Here is a 16,703-nt window from a genome sequence, read left to right as displayed (position 1 = left end):
CATTGTATTTTGAGACTTCTGTCAATTTCACTGGTCCTCTCCTTGAGTAGATTTAGCTCCTACAGTTGTGAGAGGCCAACAGCAGATACCTGTCATTTGCTAAAACACCAGGACCGCAAATGAAGGTTCAGTTAAACTGATTCATTGGTAAATGCCTATGCCAGGGGTCAGCAACCTGCAGTTCTGGAGCCGCATGTGGCTCTTTCATTCCTCTGCTGCGGCTCCTCGTTGCTGGTCGGTTCAACAAATGATAGGGCTTTCGGTTAGGACAGGCAGAGGAAAAAGGACACCGTGCTAGGAGGAGACTATGAAGGGTGGAACCGGACTTCTGGTCGGCTCCAGAATTGAACGGGAGCTTCTGGTTAGGAAGTTTGTGACTCTTTTGAGTGTTTAAGATTGCCGACCTCTGACCTATGTACAGGAACCTTCTCAGCTATGGGCGAGCACCTGCTTGGAGTTAGTTAGATTCGATAATAGCTTTATACCATATCAACCTTGTTAACTCCCAAGACTTTTTTCTACTATGTATTCTGAGTAGCCTGTGATTAATATATACTAGTATATGTGTACATATATAGTGCATGTATATATATATATGTTTACAGTATGTATAGGTGTGTGGAAGAGGGATGCGGTGGCTCAGTGGCTAAGACACTGAGCTTGTCAATCAAAAGGTCGGCAGTTCAGTGGTTCAAATCCCTAGTGCTGCGTAATGGGGTGAGCTCCTGTGACTTGTCCCAGCTCCTGCCAACCTAGCAATTCGAAAGCAGGTAAAAAACGCAAGGAGAAAAATAGGGACCACCTTCGGTGGGAAGGGAACAGCATTCCGTGCGCCTTTGGCATTGAGTCATGCCGGCCACATGACCATGGAGATGTCTTGCTCTTCGGCTTTGAAACAGAGATGAGCACTGCCACCTAGAGTCAGGAACGACTAGCACGTGTGAGGGGTACATTTACCTTTTAGTCTATCTGTGTCTGTCTGTCTGTCTGTATCTTCTTTTGTGAGTGAGCATCAGAATTTCAGTGTGTTCACAGAAAAAAGTGACAATAAAGGTTATCTTATAAGCAGCACTCAATGGGACTTAGATTTGCTTTGCTTGTGGCTACATAAGGATTCTAGGCTGATCCCTCTTTTGACTCCACCTCCAAGTTCTGCCATCCCTTCTCCTACATCACCTTCTCCACCTTTTTCCTTGTAGCCCCTTTGAACTATCCTATTCCTGCCTCGTTCCAGGTTATATCCTGGGGGAAGGATATTGCAAAATCTCCATTCCCACCCAACTCTGGGGCCAGTCGGAGGTGGTATTTGCCGGTTCTCCTAACTACTCAAAATTTCTGCTACCGGTTCTCCAGAACCTGTCAGAACCTGCTGGATTTCACCCCTGGTCCTCTGCCAGGATGCTCAGCTGTGCAAAGACTGTGATCCTTCTTCAAATGAATCCAGGCTAGAAAAAAAACAGCTACCTTCAAAACAATCCTGCAAGCTTGTTTCTTTTAACCTCGTTTTGCTATACGCCTGAAAGGTAACATCCTTAAGAAAAAGTCTTTCTCCATCTTGGCAATGTTAAGATGGGTGGACTTCAACTCCCAGAATTCCCTAGCCAGCATCTAGCTAGGAAGGGAAGTTTTGGCCCAGACCTGAATCGCTTGCTTGCCGAAAGGTGTTGGAATTGGTCCAAGGTCCGTCAAGAGGAGAAAGGCTAAGAGGTTGGAGACCTCTGAACTCAAAACACTCAATTTGTAGAAGCCTCAAAAGGAACAGCACTGAGCTCGTGGGTTGTAGGCGTATTTAATTGTGAATACCAAAAACAACCCACCCCACCCCCCGGAATAGAGCCCATAATTTCGCTGTGAAGAAGCGACCAGGAACATTTACAATTATTTCCAACTTGGACGTGCGCCAGTCAAGATTAAATATAAAAACCGAAAAAAAGGGGGCGGGGGAGGAAAGAGAAGGGGGTTGTAAAAAATGAAAAAAAGAAATATACACGTTCTAAAGATCCGGTTCCAGTATAAAGTTACTCACGTGGCTCCACGTGGCCACTTTTCCTCTGCAAGCAGAGACAGAGAGAGAGAGAAAGAGGGGAGACATTGGGGCTCCGGAATACGAGACCCATGCTATATCTTGCTGCTATGGGGCCCCACATGCTACAAGGGAGATTACTGGGTGCCCCACATTCACCCAACCTTCTCTGTCTCTTGATGCCTTAAAAGGATTTCCCTCTCCCCTTCCCCAGCTTCGTCTGGAAGAGCCTCCATGGAAGGGAATTGTTCCAGCTTAAAGCCCTGCCTCTCTCTGCCTGTGGCCCCCAACCCATGGGGCCCTTCTAATTCGGGCCCTTCTTCTGGTCCCCTATTCGTACCAGCCACTTAGCATTTCCACACAAGCTATTCCTCCCCCCCCTCCTCCTGCCTTCCCTGTGGGCTGCAGAGACCCCGCTTGGATAAACCCCTCCAAAAAGGGGCCACCGATGGATGAATGCGTATCCCTAACTTGTCTTCTCCACACCCGTTGGGAGAAAGTTTCCTTGTGCGTGGTTGAACCAAGGAGGGGACAGAGATGGGTGGTGGGACGGAGGGAGATAGAAAGCGCCATGAACTTTGGCAGTATCGTGGGAGGTTGCCCGTCGGAATGAGGCTACGCTGAATCTTGGCTAGAAGCAGCTACACCTACGTAAATGGGAATCGTGGTTCCATCCCGGGCAAGAGAAGGACGTCGCATGGACACATGGACAAGACACAGGCAGGCCTAGCGGTCATTAAGACTGAAGCGTTGGGTTGTCCTTCCGAGGCAGCCTCTTGTAGGACAGGCCCATGGAGAAGAGTCAAGACCTTCAGTTCATGGACTCCGTTCACGCAGCCCGTAGGTTTGCTTCATTCGTTACTAGTATATATATATATTTTTCTCAATAAGGCACGGGTCAGTCAAGGCAGTGGGTTCAACGGATTCCTTGTCTGTGGCTACTGGTCGTGGCTCATCGTGGCTGAGCGGTCCAGGAAAAATGTCCTCCAGCCTTGGTGGTGGAGAATGGGCTTGCCACTGGCCACGTCCATCTGAAAGCTCCGACCAAACCTACTTGTTGAGCAGGAGGAAGGGAGGGAGGGAGGGAAGGAAGGAAGGAAGATGAGAAAGGAGGAGGAAAAAAGGAAGGAAGGAAGATGGAAAAGGAAGGAAAGATGAGAAAAAGGAAGGAAAAGATGAGAAAAAGGAAGGAAGATGAGAAAGGAAGGAAGATGAAGGAAGGATTAGAAAGGGGGAAGGAATGATGAGAGAGGAAGGAAAGATGAGAAAAAGGAAAGAAGAAGAGAAAGAGGAAGGAAGGAAGGAAGGAAGGAGTCTGACAGCATAGTAGATCCTCCTGGGGCTGAGGCCTGGGTGAGCTTCCAGACCTGGACCTGAGGACGTGGTGAGCTTCCAGACCTTCTAATCTAGACCTTCGGATTAGCTCTTCTCTGGACCCATCCTGGGATGGGAGATGGGGAGGAGATTTTCTCTGTAGGCGTGCTCAAGGATGGCCAGGTAGCAGAAGTAATACTGCTCAGGGGTCTGGATGCTGAAGGCACGCTGGGTCCTCATCCTCACCACCGTCTGGTAAATGTTGAGGGTCCCCACCTCTTGCAGTTGCGACAGACAAATATCCAGTGCGCAGAAAGTACCTGGAAGGAAGGACGGGGGGAGAAACGGACAGATCACCCATCGGCCCACCCTCCGAAACATTTCCTGTTCTGCATCAACTTCTTTTGAGTCTGATTTCCGGTGAAAAATATTGGGCTTCCAGGTCCCATAACCCCCAACCTGCAGGGCCTTGGGGGCAGATTGAAGTTTGATACAGGGCAGGGCAACAGGTTGAAGAAGATCGCTTGTCTGCAGCCCCAAACATTTAAAGGAAGAGGAAATGACCTCTGCTTCCAGTTTTACAAGTGGGAAGTCTTCTCCAATGTGGGCCACCAACAGAGGTGTGAAGTTCAACTCCCAGGTTCCTAAGCTCTGGCTTTGTTACGTGAGGCAGGCTGGGAGGCAGAGGGTGGACCCATGGGAGAAAGCTTCTGAAGCCCTTGGAAATCCAACCCTCCACTCAAGATTCCAGGACGATGCAGTTACCTGTCCTCCCGATGCCGGCACTGCAGTGTACCACGATGGGTGGCCCGCCCGGGTGACCTTTGTAGCGTGGTCCCAAGGCACTGACGGCCACCCTCTGCTGCTGCTTGACGGCTCCCAGGAAGTCAATGAGTGTCGCTGCCGAGGAAGGGACTCCGTAGTCGGGCCAGCTCACGTACTGGAAATGGGTCACACGGCGTCTCTCGCGGTTCTGTAGGTAGTTGAAAAGTGGGAGGGGGAGAAGGGGTAGAGAGAGTGGATCCCACTTTTCAGATCATCACGTTCATGCCACTATTGCAAGGATGGGTTGTCTTCTGCTTGGGAGTTGATGATCTCGTTGGCCCCCTTTCGATCCAACGTTTCTCAACCTCAGAAGGTTGCAGATGAGTAGACTTCAATGCCTAGAATTCCCCAGCTGGCATGGCCGGCTGTGGAATTCTGGGAGTTGAAGTCCATCCATCTTCAATCTACCAAGGTTGAGAAACACTGTGATGGAGCCAAATCAATGGAAACTGAGGGAGTTGATGACCAGAAATCTGAAGGCCACCAGGATTGTTTCCGTTATGATACCTGTTGGCCCTTTTGATGAAGAGCTGGTGCAATTACCTCACAGCTGAACATCTCTAGAAGGGTCTTCTTGTAATGGCTGAGGTTCTCTGTTCCAAGGTTGGTAACCGTTAAGGTTCCATAGCCGATCTGGAAGTCCTTCTCCAGTGGCCAATATTGACCACATTTCCTTTTGCCTCCTTCTTCAATCCTGTCATGGAAAGAAGAAAGGGACCATATGGAATGGGTGGCCAGCTTGGAGCCCTACGGAAGCATGGAGAGACATCTTTTGAAGGAACCACAGTTGGCCCAGTTAGCATAAGACATCAAATCCAAAACCAGAAGATTTTGGGTTTTGACTCGATGTCTCAAGAGCATCTTCAGAAGAGCATCGGAGCAAATGGGCCAGGCCCCCTCTCCCCTAAAACCCATCAAGGTCATGCTTGCTGATTATCTGATGCACAGGTACGTTACCTTGTGGTCATCACGATTACCAGCACATTCTGTTCCCACACCATCCGCCAGAAGTCATTGTACGTGTTTTCTAATGGCCCTAGAATGAAGCAGGAAATAGAAATACGCTGTCAAAAGCTACATACTATAGTTAGTCCTCGCTTACCAACCGCTTTGTTCAGGGACCCTCTGAAGTCATGATGGTGCAGAAGAAGTAACTTTATGACCAATGTCTTCATTTATGACATTTGCAGCGTCCCTCAATCATGTGATCATCATTACATTAATATAGGTTGTCCTGATCCTGGCTCATTATCTCCCTTCCTTGCGGAGTGGAAATATTGGAGAGAAAGGGATTTCAAGAGAGTAAGAAAGCACTCAGTGGAAAACAGGCTCTTCTGGGTTTTGATAAAACCGTTCCACAGTGGATTATTGGTTCACTCAATGATCATCGCAAAAAAGGTCATAAAATTGGCTTAGTCATGTGACCAACCTGTTTAGGCCATTATGGGAGACAATATAATGGGCAGGTTGCCAGACCTGGAAGCCATCTTTTTCATTGGATCTTCAGGCCTGCCACATTTACTACTGCGGGAAACTGGGAGGGGGGATTGTGTGGAGTATGGGTGATATATAGTCATAATAACATTCCTTTCTCAAAGAGTCAAGGACATCCACCCCTGCACCTGGAAGGGTGTGACTCGGAGGCATCTCTAGTTGGATCAGTGCATTGATTGGACCATGTGATGGACATGTGGGTGCTGGGCATGGACTTGTACTTTCTTTTGGGTGGGGAAAACCTGGAAGCTTTCAAATTCGGGTTTTCCCAGATATGCCAATATGACATCTCCAATAAAATAGAACTTTGAGGAAACCCAAGCCTCGGAGTCTTCTTTCATTGGGGGTGTTACTTTGAATCTGACACAGGTTCCATTACAATTGTATGTCAAGGGATATCTATGCTGGACAGGACCAAAATTTAGCAACTCAATCTGGTTGCTTCTAGTTGGAAAATAGGATGATGGACTCTGAGTCTAACCTGATAAAAAGACATTGGGTTTTCCTGAAGCTCCAGACATGCAAGGCACATCTGTTGAGCAAAGCCAGAAGAGGGAGCTGGGATTTGACAAACTCCAGACTCTGAATGCAGATGTTGCCTCTTCTCAATGATTTCTAAAGAACCAGGTGATGTTTTCAAGATTAGGGACCATAAATACCTTGAGTGCCGATATAAGCATTTCTTTGCTTGTACCCGTCCATGAAACTCGCATTGATGTAGTCGGTCATCTATGGAGACACAATTGTGTTTGTCAATTTACAATTTACATTTGGTGTTGGGCAAAGATAAGTGTGGAAGTATTTTCAGTATTGCTTTCCAATATTAAAAAAAACATCAGATTTTATTCCCTACTCCTAAACAAAAGGCCCATGAAACCAGAGCTTTGTAGACATAACTTTCTTCATCAGTCTGATATTCTCTCTTGGAGCCAACAGTTCTTTTCCTATGTTCTTGGGCAAAAAGAGGACTTAACTGTTTCCACAACCTCGTTTTCTATTTCTTAATGTAGAACAAGACCCAAAAAGTTGTTTTCTCCAGTCAGGAAATCTTTGGAACATAGTTTTACATTTTATCTGCACAACCCCTGTGCAGATGTTCTGTAATCGAACTTTAAAACATGAAGAGTGTACCCCCATTCTACTAAATTACTTGCGCAGAACAGTATCTGTAATATCTGGCAACTTCCTTGCATGTTTAAAGTGGATATCTCCTTTAGCATAGGGGTGGAGGAGAAAATATGGAGAGAGAGAGAGATCCCCTGTCGTAACCGGAAGTTTTAAATCTGCTAATATGGTATAGTCTTAATTGAACCGAAGGGATTTCTCTTTGTCCCAAACACCTTTCAATTCTAAATTGTACCCTGTTTCCCCGAAAATAAGACCTCCCCAGCCCAATCGGGCTTTTGAACACATGAACTAAAATAAGCCCCCCTCCCTCGAAAATGTGCAGCTGGTTCCCGCCATTTCCTCTGGTTAGGGTTAGGGAGACAGAGCTGGGAATCAGGTAAGACGGCAAGAGGATTCCTGTCTTGCTCCATGCACCCCAAAATAATAAGACCTCCCTGGAAATAAGGCCAAGCGCTTATTTCGGGGTTCCAAAAATATAAGACAGGGTCTTATTTTCGAGGAAACGCAGTATTCAGTTGAAGTATAGCCCACCTTTCCCCTAGGCCAGGGACTTGTAGACTTGTACACTTCAACTCCCAGAACTCTGGGAGTTGAAGTCCACAAGTCTTAAAGTTGCCAAGGTTCGAGACCCTTGGCCTAGGCAGTGTATGAATGCCCCCTCCTCCAATTCCCTCCCCCCACAACACTCCTGGCAGTTAGTACAACCACCATAAAGGTCTGTTTCAAACCTGCTTCAATTCTGCAGCTAGAGATTGAATTCTTTGCTGTGATCTGAAGGGTTCGATTCCCTGAAATGCTATCAGCTTCACTTACCTCCTGATAGTTGAACTGTTTGGACAACTTCACCCTGGTTTGATCAAGGCAGGGAACGTCCCCATATCGGTTTTTCTCCTGGTTCAAAGGAGCCCTGAAAAGGAGAAAGGCAGAAACATAAACAAGGCAAGCACCAAGGAATGTCTCCCAGCAATGAGAGGCTGCTAGCAAAGAAGCAAACATTTTAAAAAGAGCAACAAGAATCGGACTCCTATCATATGCAAGATAATGAAGTCCACCCATCTTCAAGTCGCCAAGGTTGACAAAGGCAGTGATAAATGGAGAACAATGGAATTCCATGGGGTGAGGGACAGTTCCTCCCCCCTCCAAGTTTGGTTCTTAGACGGGGCTTCAGAGGGGGTCCCTCCTGCCCTCCAGAACGGTTGCAGGAATTGGATATGTCAAGGCTAATGAAGAGGAGGGCTAGGGTGACAGGATAGCAATATTTTGATATCTCAGGGACTGCCCCAAAGAAGAGGGAGTAAAGCTATTCTCCAAAGCACCTGAGGGCAGGATAAGCAGCAATGATTAGGGACTAAAACATATGAAGAACAGTTGCAGGAACTGGGTATGTCTAGTTTAATGAAAAGAAGGACTAGGGGAGACATGATAGCAGCGTTCCAATATCTCAGGGGTTGCCACAAAGAAGAGGGAGTCAAGCTGTTCTCCAAAGCACCTGAGGGCAGGACAAGAAGCAATGGGTGGAAACTAATCAAGGAGAGAAGCAACTTAGAACTAAGGAGAAATTTCCTGACACTGAGGACAACTAATCAGTGGAACGACTTGTCTCCAGATGTTACAGGTCCGTAATGGCGAACCTATGGCATGCGTACCACAGGTGGCACGTGTAGCCATATCTGCGGGCACGTGAGCTGTTGCCCTAGCTCAGCTCCAGCACGCATGTGCATGCCGGCCAGCTGATTTTCGCCCATGCTTCCCTTCCCCTCCCAGGAGTCTCCATTTTGGTTGTCAGGTAAGTACAGGGCTCGCGTGGATGCTCTGGGAGGGCATTTTTGGCCTCCAGAGGGCCTCGGGGGAGGGGGAGGTCGTTTTCGTTCTCCCCAGGCTCCAAGGAAGCCTCTGGAGCCTGGGGAGGGTGAAAAATGGGCCCACCAGAAGTCAGGAAACGGGCCAATTCTGGCTTCAGAAGGCTTCAGGGAGGCTTGCTAGGCCTCATACAGGTGTGGGTGGGTTCGTACGCACATGCACAAGGGAGCATGTGGGGGGTTGTGTGTGTGTGTGTGGGGTATTGAATTATGGGTGTGGTGCTTGTGCTATCGTGTGCGCGCTTTCGGCACCCGAGGAAAAAAAGGTTCGCCATCGCTGTTACAGGCGCTCCATCACTGGAGGCTTTTAAGAAGAGGCTGGACGGCCGTTTGTCTGAAATGGTAGAGGGTCTCTTGCTTGAGCAAGAGGGTTGGACTAGAAGACCTCCAAGGTCCCTTCCAACTCTCTTATTCTCCAACCTCAGATCCTCCCTACTTAAAACCTAAAAACTTAAAACCTACTTATTTCGTCTTGCTGGACTCGCTTAAATTTTAAATTATCAAATTGATTTTATGGGTTTTAAATTTTTTGTCAATTTTAGAGGGTAATATTTTATCTATAAGTAGCCGTATCAAATAGGTTTTTTAAGGGTTGTTTTTAGTTTTGTATTGTTGTTTTCTTTCTGTATTTTATTCTTGGCTGTACACCGCCCTGAGTCCTTCGGGAGAAGGGCGCTCTATAAATAAAAATATTCTATTCTATTCTATTCTATTCTCCCGCCATCTCATCCGGATGCTTACAGAGAACAGCCAAAAGTGCCCGTAGGGCTCCGGTGCCGAATGCCTTCATATTCCTCATAAATTCCTCGCTTCTGCTTCTGGTTGACGTGCTCCAGGAGTTCCGGCAGGGTCATGGACTTGGGCCCCGGGACATGGACGGAACCGTTGTCCCGAGGGGGAGCCAGAGGGACCAGGATCAGCTCATCCAGGGGATCCGGGTGCCCGTTTTGCTGCGGGAGGAATCTGCAGTTCCAGCTGAGGGGGTCCAGCTTGAGAGACCCTCCCAAGTACTCGGGGAGGCACTCGTGGGGCAGGTGCTGCCTGAGCTCCGACATTTTCACCATCTGGACCTAAGAAAGAGGAAGGAGCACAAGAGCCTCATTTTATTCCCTGCTTTTTTTTTAGGAATGAAGGTTCCCCGTATTGAAAGTGCATCCGTTTAGGCTGGCTTGCACTGAATTCCTGATTTATTAAGGTTTTTTTTTTAATCCTGCTTTTGTTACTTTACAATTCAAAGTGGTGAATACTCCATACTCTTACTATTTTCCCCATAACAACCATCCTGCGAGACGGGTTGGGCTGACAGACTCTCCTGGTGATTGGCCCAGCATCACCCAGCTGGCTTCCATTTCTAAAGTGGGACTAGAACTCCCCATCTCCTGGTGATTGGCCCAGAGTCACCCAGCTAGCTTCCATTTCTAAAGCGGGACTAGAACTCCCCGTCTCCTGGTGATTGGCCCAGAGTCACCCAGCTAGCTTCCATTTCTAAAGCGGGACTAGAACTCCCCGTCTCCTGGTGATTGGCCCAAAGTCACCCAGCTGGCTTCCATTCCTAAAGTGGGACTAGAACTCCCCATCTCCTGGTGATTGGCCCAGAGTCACCCAGCTAGCTTCCATTTCTAAAGTGGGACTAGAACTCCCCGTCTCCTGGTGATTGGCCCAAAGTCACCCAGCTGGCTTCCATTCCTAAAGTGGGACTAGAACTCCCCATCTCCTGGTGATTGGCCCAAAGTCACCCAGCTGGCTTCCATTCCTAAAGTGGGACTAGAACTCCCCATCTCCTGGTGATTGGCCCAAAGTCACCCAGCTAGCTTCCATTTCTAAAGTGGGACTAGAACTCCCAGTCTCCTGGTGATTGGCCCAAAGTCACCCAGCTAGCTTCCATTTCTAAAGCGGGACTAGAACTCCCCATCTCCTGGTGATTGGCCCAAAGTCACCCAGCTAGCTTCCATTTCTAAAGTGGGACTAGAACTCCCCGTCTCCTGGTGATTGGCCCAGAGTCACCCAGCTGGCTTCCATTTCTAAAGCGGGACTAGAACTTCTCGTCTCCTGGTGATTGGCCCAAAGTCACCCAGCTGGCTTCCATGCCTAAAGCAGGAAACCCACAGCTTCCTATTTCTAAACCAGTACCTGAGTTACTATACTGAACTGGTTCTCATTTGCCATTTTAGTACCAATTTCCCCAACTCCTAGAATAGCACGTTGTCTGTTTTCGCTGCACTCGGTCTAAATGTCTCAACCGGGCATGTGAACGTAGCTGGTTCTCCCTTTTAGCAGGCTGAAGCCTCCTGAGATCCATTTCTGCTGCAACTTACCCTTTCTCGTAATTTCTCTTTAAGCAACAAGCTGATGATGGAATAAGGAACTCGAAACCACATCGGGGCTCCTACAATGAAGACCTTTTTCAGGCGCGCTGGAAAGGCTCCCTGTAAACCAAGGAGATATTTTTTAAAAAATCTATTTTTTTTTTAAATCAGCATTTTTGGAAAAAAAAGGAAAACAGACAAGGAAGCAAGGCCAGAAAAATAAAACGCAGGGAATTTTTCAAGCCTCACAGGATTAGGTACGGTAGCACATTTTTTTTTTTTTTATTGAAAGAGTTTTAAAAAAACAAAAACATTTTTCCCCCTTTTTTTCCCCCTCCCTCCCAAAAAAACAAACAAACACCCCTCCTCCCCACCCCGGCTTCCCGGTCAATCACAAGGTCAAGTTATACATAAACCAAACATAGAATAAAATTTTTCCTTCCAATCCAAATAACCACATCCAAAGCTTTTCGTCTCCCAACCCCCTCCCCATTACATAAAATAACTTTCTAATTATTCAAAGGCAATCTGATATTTCTTAATCTGATATCTGTTTTGTAGATAATCAATTCATTTTTCCATTCAATTAAATATCTTTCCTGCGTATTGTCTTTTAAAGACGCTGAGATTTTAGCCATCTCAGCCAAATTAATAACTTTCAATATCCATTCTTCTATTGTAGGTATCTCTTCTTTCTTCCAGTATTGTCCAATCAACAGTCTTGCTGCTGTTATTAAGTTCAGAATCAATTTAGTCTCAATCCCTGTACAATCCGTTATAATTCCCAAAAGGAAAAATTGTGGCAGGAACTTTATCTTCTTCTTCAGTACATTTTGAATAATCCACCAAATTCTTATCCAAAAGACCTTAATTTTCTTGCAAGTCCACCAAATATGAAAATATGTAGCGTCATCACAATCACACCTCCAACATTTCGCTTGGATATTAGGATACATACATGATAATTTTTTGGGATCTAAGTGCCATCTATAAAACATCTTATAAAAATTTTCCTTAAATTCTGTGCTTGTGTAAACTTAACATTTCTAACCCAAATTTTGTCCCATGTTTCGAACATTATTGGTTCCTGAATATTCTGTGCCCATTTTATCATACAATTCTTTACCAAATCCTTTCCGAATCTATTTCAAGCAACACATTATACAATCTCTTTATATGCTCGTGGGTCTGATTTCCAATTTGCTTTATTAAATTTTCCTCCCTTTGCATTATACCAATTTTTGATCTTCTTTCCATCTAGCACTTATTTGCCCATATTGAAACCAAGTATAATTCCTCCTTCTTCATTTAATACCTGTAATGATTTTAATTGCAATCTACCTCCTTCAGCATACAAAAGTTCTTTATAAGTAATCATTTCCTGTTTCTGTTCTATATTTATATTCTCTATTGCATGTCTAGGGCTCGCCCATATAGGAATCTTGTATTCTAATTTATAGGAATATTTTTCCAGACCAAAAGAGCACTTCTCAACACATGATTCTTAAAAGCCCTATCCACTTTTTTCATAAAATAAGTACGCATGCCATCCATATAACAAGTCATAACCTTCTATATTCAAAATTCTTTCCTCTGTTAAGTTAAACCAGTCACTTATTACTGAAAGGGCTACTGCTTCGTAATATAGTTTAAAGTTAGGCATTCTTAAACCACCTCTTTCCGTGAATCCTGTATTATTTTCATTTTAACCTCGCCTTTTTACCCTGCCATATAAATTTGTTAATCCCAATCTGCCAATCTTCCAAATTTTTATCCTTTTTAATTATTGGTATCATCTGGAACAGAAACAAAATCTAGGTAACACATTCATTTTAATAGCCGCAATCCTTCCCAATAGGGATAACTGCAATTTCTTCCAGACACTCATATCATTCTGAACTTTTTGCCATAGCAAGTCATAATTATTCTTATAAAGTTTCTTGTTCGATGAGCTAATATAGACCCCTAAGTATTTAACCTTTTTTACTACCTCAAATCCTGTCATTTCCTCTAGTTTTTGTTTCTGTTGTATAGACATATTTTTAATTATCACTTTTGTTTTATTCTGATTTATTTTAAATCCTGATACCTTTCCATATTTATCAATTACTTCCAACAAAAATCTACTTGAATTTATAGGATTCGTTAACGTAACCACTACATCATCTGCAAAAGCTCTAACTTTATACTCATATTGTCTAACCTTAATTCCCTCTATTTTCGTTAATTCTCGTATTTTATCTAATAATGGTTCCAGAGTCAAAACAAACAATAATGGTGATAAGGGACATCCCTGTACGGTAGCACATTTTATATTCATCATTACGATAGAAGTATTGTTTTAAAAACTAGATTATTGACATTCCGGCAAGAGGGAAAAGCAATAATCAGCGCAGGATAAATCGTAGAATGAAAAGCAGAACTGCAGGGGGAATGATCAATCCTCATCAAATGGATAATTGAAGATTAGACTATTAAGAACTGTTGTCAAGAGAAACCCAAATTTTGAATGTGGAATAAAGGAGATTTGGTACTTACTGGAAATCTGTATTAATCAATGGGTTGAAGATCAATTATTAGTGGGGAAGGAACTTCCTTTTGATATTCCTTGCATTTTTCTTCTCTTTCTTCCCTCCTTTAACTGTCCTTGTATTTATTCTGTGTGTGTCATTCACAACTAGACTATGGTCTGTGCTGAATTACACAATTACAGCAGTGGTGGGATTCAAGTAATTTAACAACTGGTTCTCTGCCCTAATGATTTCTTCCAACAACCAGTTTGCCAAACTGCTCAGAAAGTTAACAACTGGTTCTCCCAAAGTGGTGCGAACTGGCTGAATCCCACCATTGAACTACAGCTCTCATCATCCCCACTCAACACAGCCAAGCAACGACACTCTCAATAGTACCGCAATTATTTACCTGAGCGGTTAAGGAGCACCTGGCTAAACAGGGTTGGGCGAGAGGATAAGAGGCCATCAGGAGATCCCAGACTGGGAACTGAGTTTAAAAGGGGATTTTGCCTGCATTTCCTCCCTCTGGCCATTAGAGGGAGACCCAAGTACATTGAAAAGAGCAGATACTTAGAAAGTAAATTGAAAAGCAATTTAGAAAATGGATTTATTTGCTTTGAAGTAAATCTAAGGCCCTTCTCAGCCAGTGAACGCTAACAGGCTGAAATAACAGCAATCCCCTAATTTTTCCTACATCCTGAAGTTTTGTTGATGAAAACTGCCCCATCAAAGAGACCAGCTCAGCCCTTGGTGGTTGGTTGAGCTCATGGAACATATATCCGGGTTTTGTGTATGTTCAGGGATGTTGGAGGAAGTTTGGGTAGGAGACCACGAATAGCTGCAGATCCTACTGAGGAGCACAGCAGATCTTATGGCTGGGTTCAAAAACGACCAGTTAATAAAAAAAACAAAGCGCGATGAAAGATCTTCGTGTCACAATAATTCCAAACCATGTTGTAATGGTGCATGAATATAAGCAAAGTATCCAATTTTGCATTATTTTGTGCCACAAATCAAACTGGATAATTTTGTGCCATCAATCAACCATCCATGAATCTTTCTTTCTTTCTTTCTTTCTTTCTTCTTTCTTTCTTCCCTCCTTTAACTGTCCTTGTATCTATTCTGTGTGTCATTCACAACTAGACTATGGTCTGTGCTGAATTACACAATTACAGCAGTGGTGGGATTCAAGTAATTTAACAACTGGTTCTCTGCCCTAATGATTTCTTCCAACAACCAGTTTGCCAAACTGCTCAGAAAGTTAACAACTGGTTCTCCCAAAGTGGTGCGAACTGGCTGAATCCCACCATTGAACTACAGCTCTCATCATCCCCACTCAACACAGCCAAGCAACGACACTCTCAATAGTACCGCAATTATTTACCTGAGCGGTTAAGGAGCACTTGGCTAAACAGGGTTGGGCGAGAGGATAAGAGGCCATCAGGAGATCCCAGACTGGGAACTGAGTTTAAAAGGATTTTGCCTGCATTTCCTCCCTCTGGCCATTAGAGGGAGACCCAAGTACATTGAAAAGAGCAGATACTTAGAAAGTAAATTGAAAAGCAATTTAGAAAATGGATTTATTTGCTTTGAAGTAAATCTAAGGCCCTTCTCAGCCAGTGAACGCTAACAGGCTGAAATAACAGCAATCCCCTAATTTTTCCTACATCCTGAAGTTTTGTTGATGAAAACTGCCCCATCAAAGAGACCAGCTCAGCCCTTGGTGGTTGGTTGAGCTCATGGAACATATATCCGGGTTTTGTGTATGTTCAGGGATGTTAGAGGAAGTTTGGGTAGGAGACCACGAATAGCTGCAGATCCTACTGAGGAGCACAGCAGATCTTATGGCTGGGTTCAAAAACGACCAGTTAATAAAAAAAACAAAGCGCGATGAAAGATCTTCGTGTCACAATAATTCCAAACCATGTTGTAATGGTGCATGAATATAAGCAAAGTATCCAATTTTGCATTATTTTGTGCCACAAATCAAACTGGATTATTTTGTGCCATCAATCAACCATCCATGAATCTTTCTTTCTTTCTTTCTTTCTTTCTTTCTTTCTTTCTTCCCTCCTTTAACTGTCCTTGTATCTATTCTGTGTGTCATTCACAACTAGACTATGGTCTGTGCTGAATTACACAATTACAGCAGTGGTGGGATTCAAGTAATTTAACAACCAGTTCTCTGCCTTAATGATTTCTTCCAACAACCAGTTTGCCAAACTGCTCAGAAAGTTAACAACTGGTTCTCCCAAAGTGATGCGAATTGGCTGAATCCCACCATTGAACTACAGCTCTCATCATCCCCACTCAACACAGCCAAGCAACGACACTCTCAATAGTACCGCAATTATTTACCTGAGCGGTTAAGGAGCACTGGCTAAACAGGGTTGGGCGAGAGGATAAGAGGCCATCAGGAGATCCCAGACTGGGAACTGAGTTTAAAAGGATTTTGCCTGCATTTCCTCCCTCTGGCCATTAGAGGGAGACCCAAGTACATTGAAAAGAGCAGATACTTAGAAAGTAAATTGAAAAGCAATTTAGAAAATGGATTTATTTGCTTTGAAGTAAATCTAAGGCCCTTCTCAGCCAGTGAACGCTAACAGGCTGAAATAACAGCAATCCCCTAATTTTTCCTACATCCTGAAGTTTTGTTGATGAAAACTGCCCCATCAAAGAGACCAGCTCAGCCCTTGGTGGTTGGTTGAGCTCATGGAACATATATCCGGGTTTTGTGTATGTTCAGGGATGTTGGAGGAAGTTTGGGTAGGAGACCACGAATAGCTGCAGATCCTACTGAGGAGCACAGCAGATCTTATGGCTGGGTTCAAAAACGACCAGTTAATAAAAAAAACAAAGCGCGATGAAAGATCTTCGTGTCACAATAATTCCAAACCATGTTGTAATGGTGCATGAATATAAGCAAAGTATCCAATTTTGCATTATTTTGTGCCACAAATCAAACTGGATAATTTTGTGCCATCAATCAACCATCCATGAATCTTTCTTTCTTTCTTTCTTTCTTTCTTTCTCTTTCTTTCTTTTTTCTTTCTTTTCCTTCCTTCCTTCCTTTTTCTTTCTTTCTTCCTTCCCCTATCTATCTATCTATCTATCTATCTATCTATCTATCTATCTATCTATCTATCTATCTATCTCTTTTTTGTAACCACCTCTAACATAGAAACATTTTGAGCAATTTCGGGATACTGAGTTTATTTATTCATATCCTGCCTTTATCATT

At 44.3% G+C, this 16,703-nt stretch overlaps 1 protein-coding gene across 1 annotated transcript in view; it reads right to left on the bottom strand.

Moving 5' to 3' along the window:
• Positions 1 to 3,109: 3,109 nt before the first annotated feature.
• PTPN9 (protein tyrosine phosphatase non-receptor type 9) overlaps positions 3,110 to 16,703 on the bottom strand; it is a 34,884-nt gene continuing 21,290 nt past the window's right edge. Inside the window, exons 6-13 of the mRNA XM_058156341.1 lie at positions 10,959 to 11,069; positions 9,385 to 9,713; positions 7,598 to 7,691; positions 6,316 to 6,385; positions 5,120 to 5,198; positions 4,706 to 4,856; positions 4,103 to 4,310; positions 3,110 to 3,657 (exon numbers count right to left, since the gene is read on the bottom strand). Of these exons, the coding sequence (XP_058012324.1) occupies positions 3,443 to 3,657; positions 4,103 to 4,310; positions 4,706 to 4,856; positions 5,120 to 5,198; positions 6,316 to 6,385; positions 7,598 to 7,691; positions 9,385 to 9,713; positions 10,959 to 11,069 (1,257 nt within the window). The 3' untranslated portion in view covers positions 3,110 to 3,442. The remainder of the gene's footprint in view (positions 3,658 to 4,102; positions 4,311 to 4,705; positions 4,857 to 5,119; positions 5,199 to 6,315; positions 6,386 to 7,597; positions 7,692 to 9,384; positions 9,714 to 10,958; positions 11,070 to 16,703) is intronic.

Source organism: Ahaetulla prasina, chromosome 13, assembly GCF_028640845.1.
Source record: "Ahaetulla prasina isolate Xishuangbanna chromosome 13, ASM2864084v1, whole genome shotgun sequence".
In the NCBI taxonomy this organism is placed as follows: Eukaryota; Metazoa; Chordata; class Lepidosauria; order Squamata; family Colubridae; genus Ahaetulla; species Ahaetulla prasina.
The sequence above is the reverse complement of the archived record's forward strand: the minus strand, read 5'-3'. Positions and strand labels throughout refer to the sequence as shown.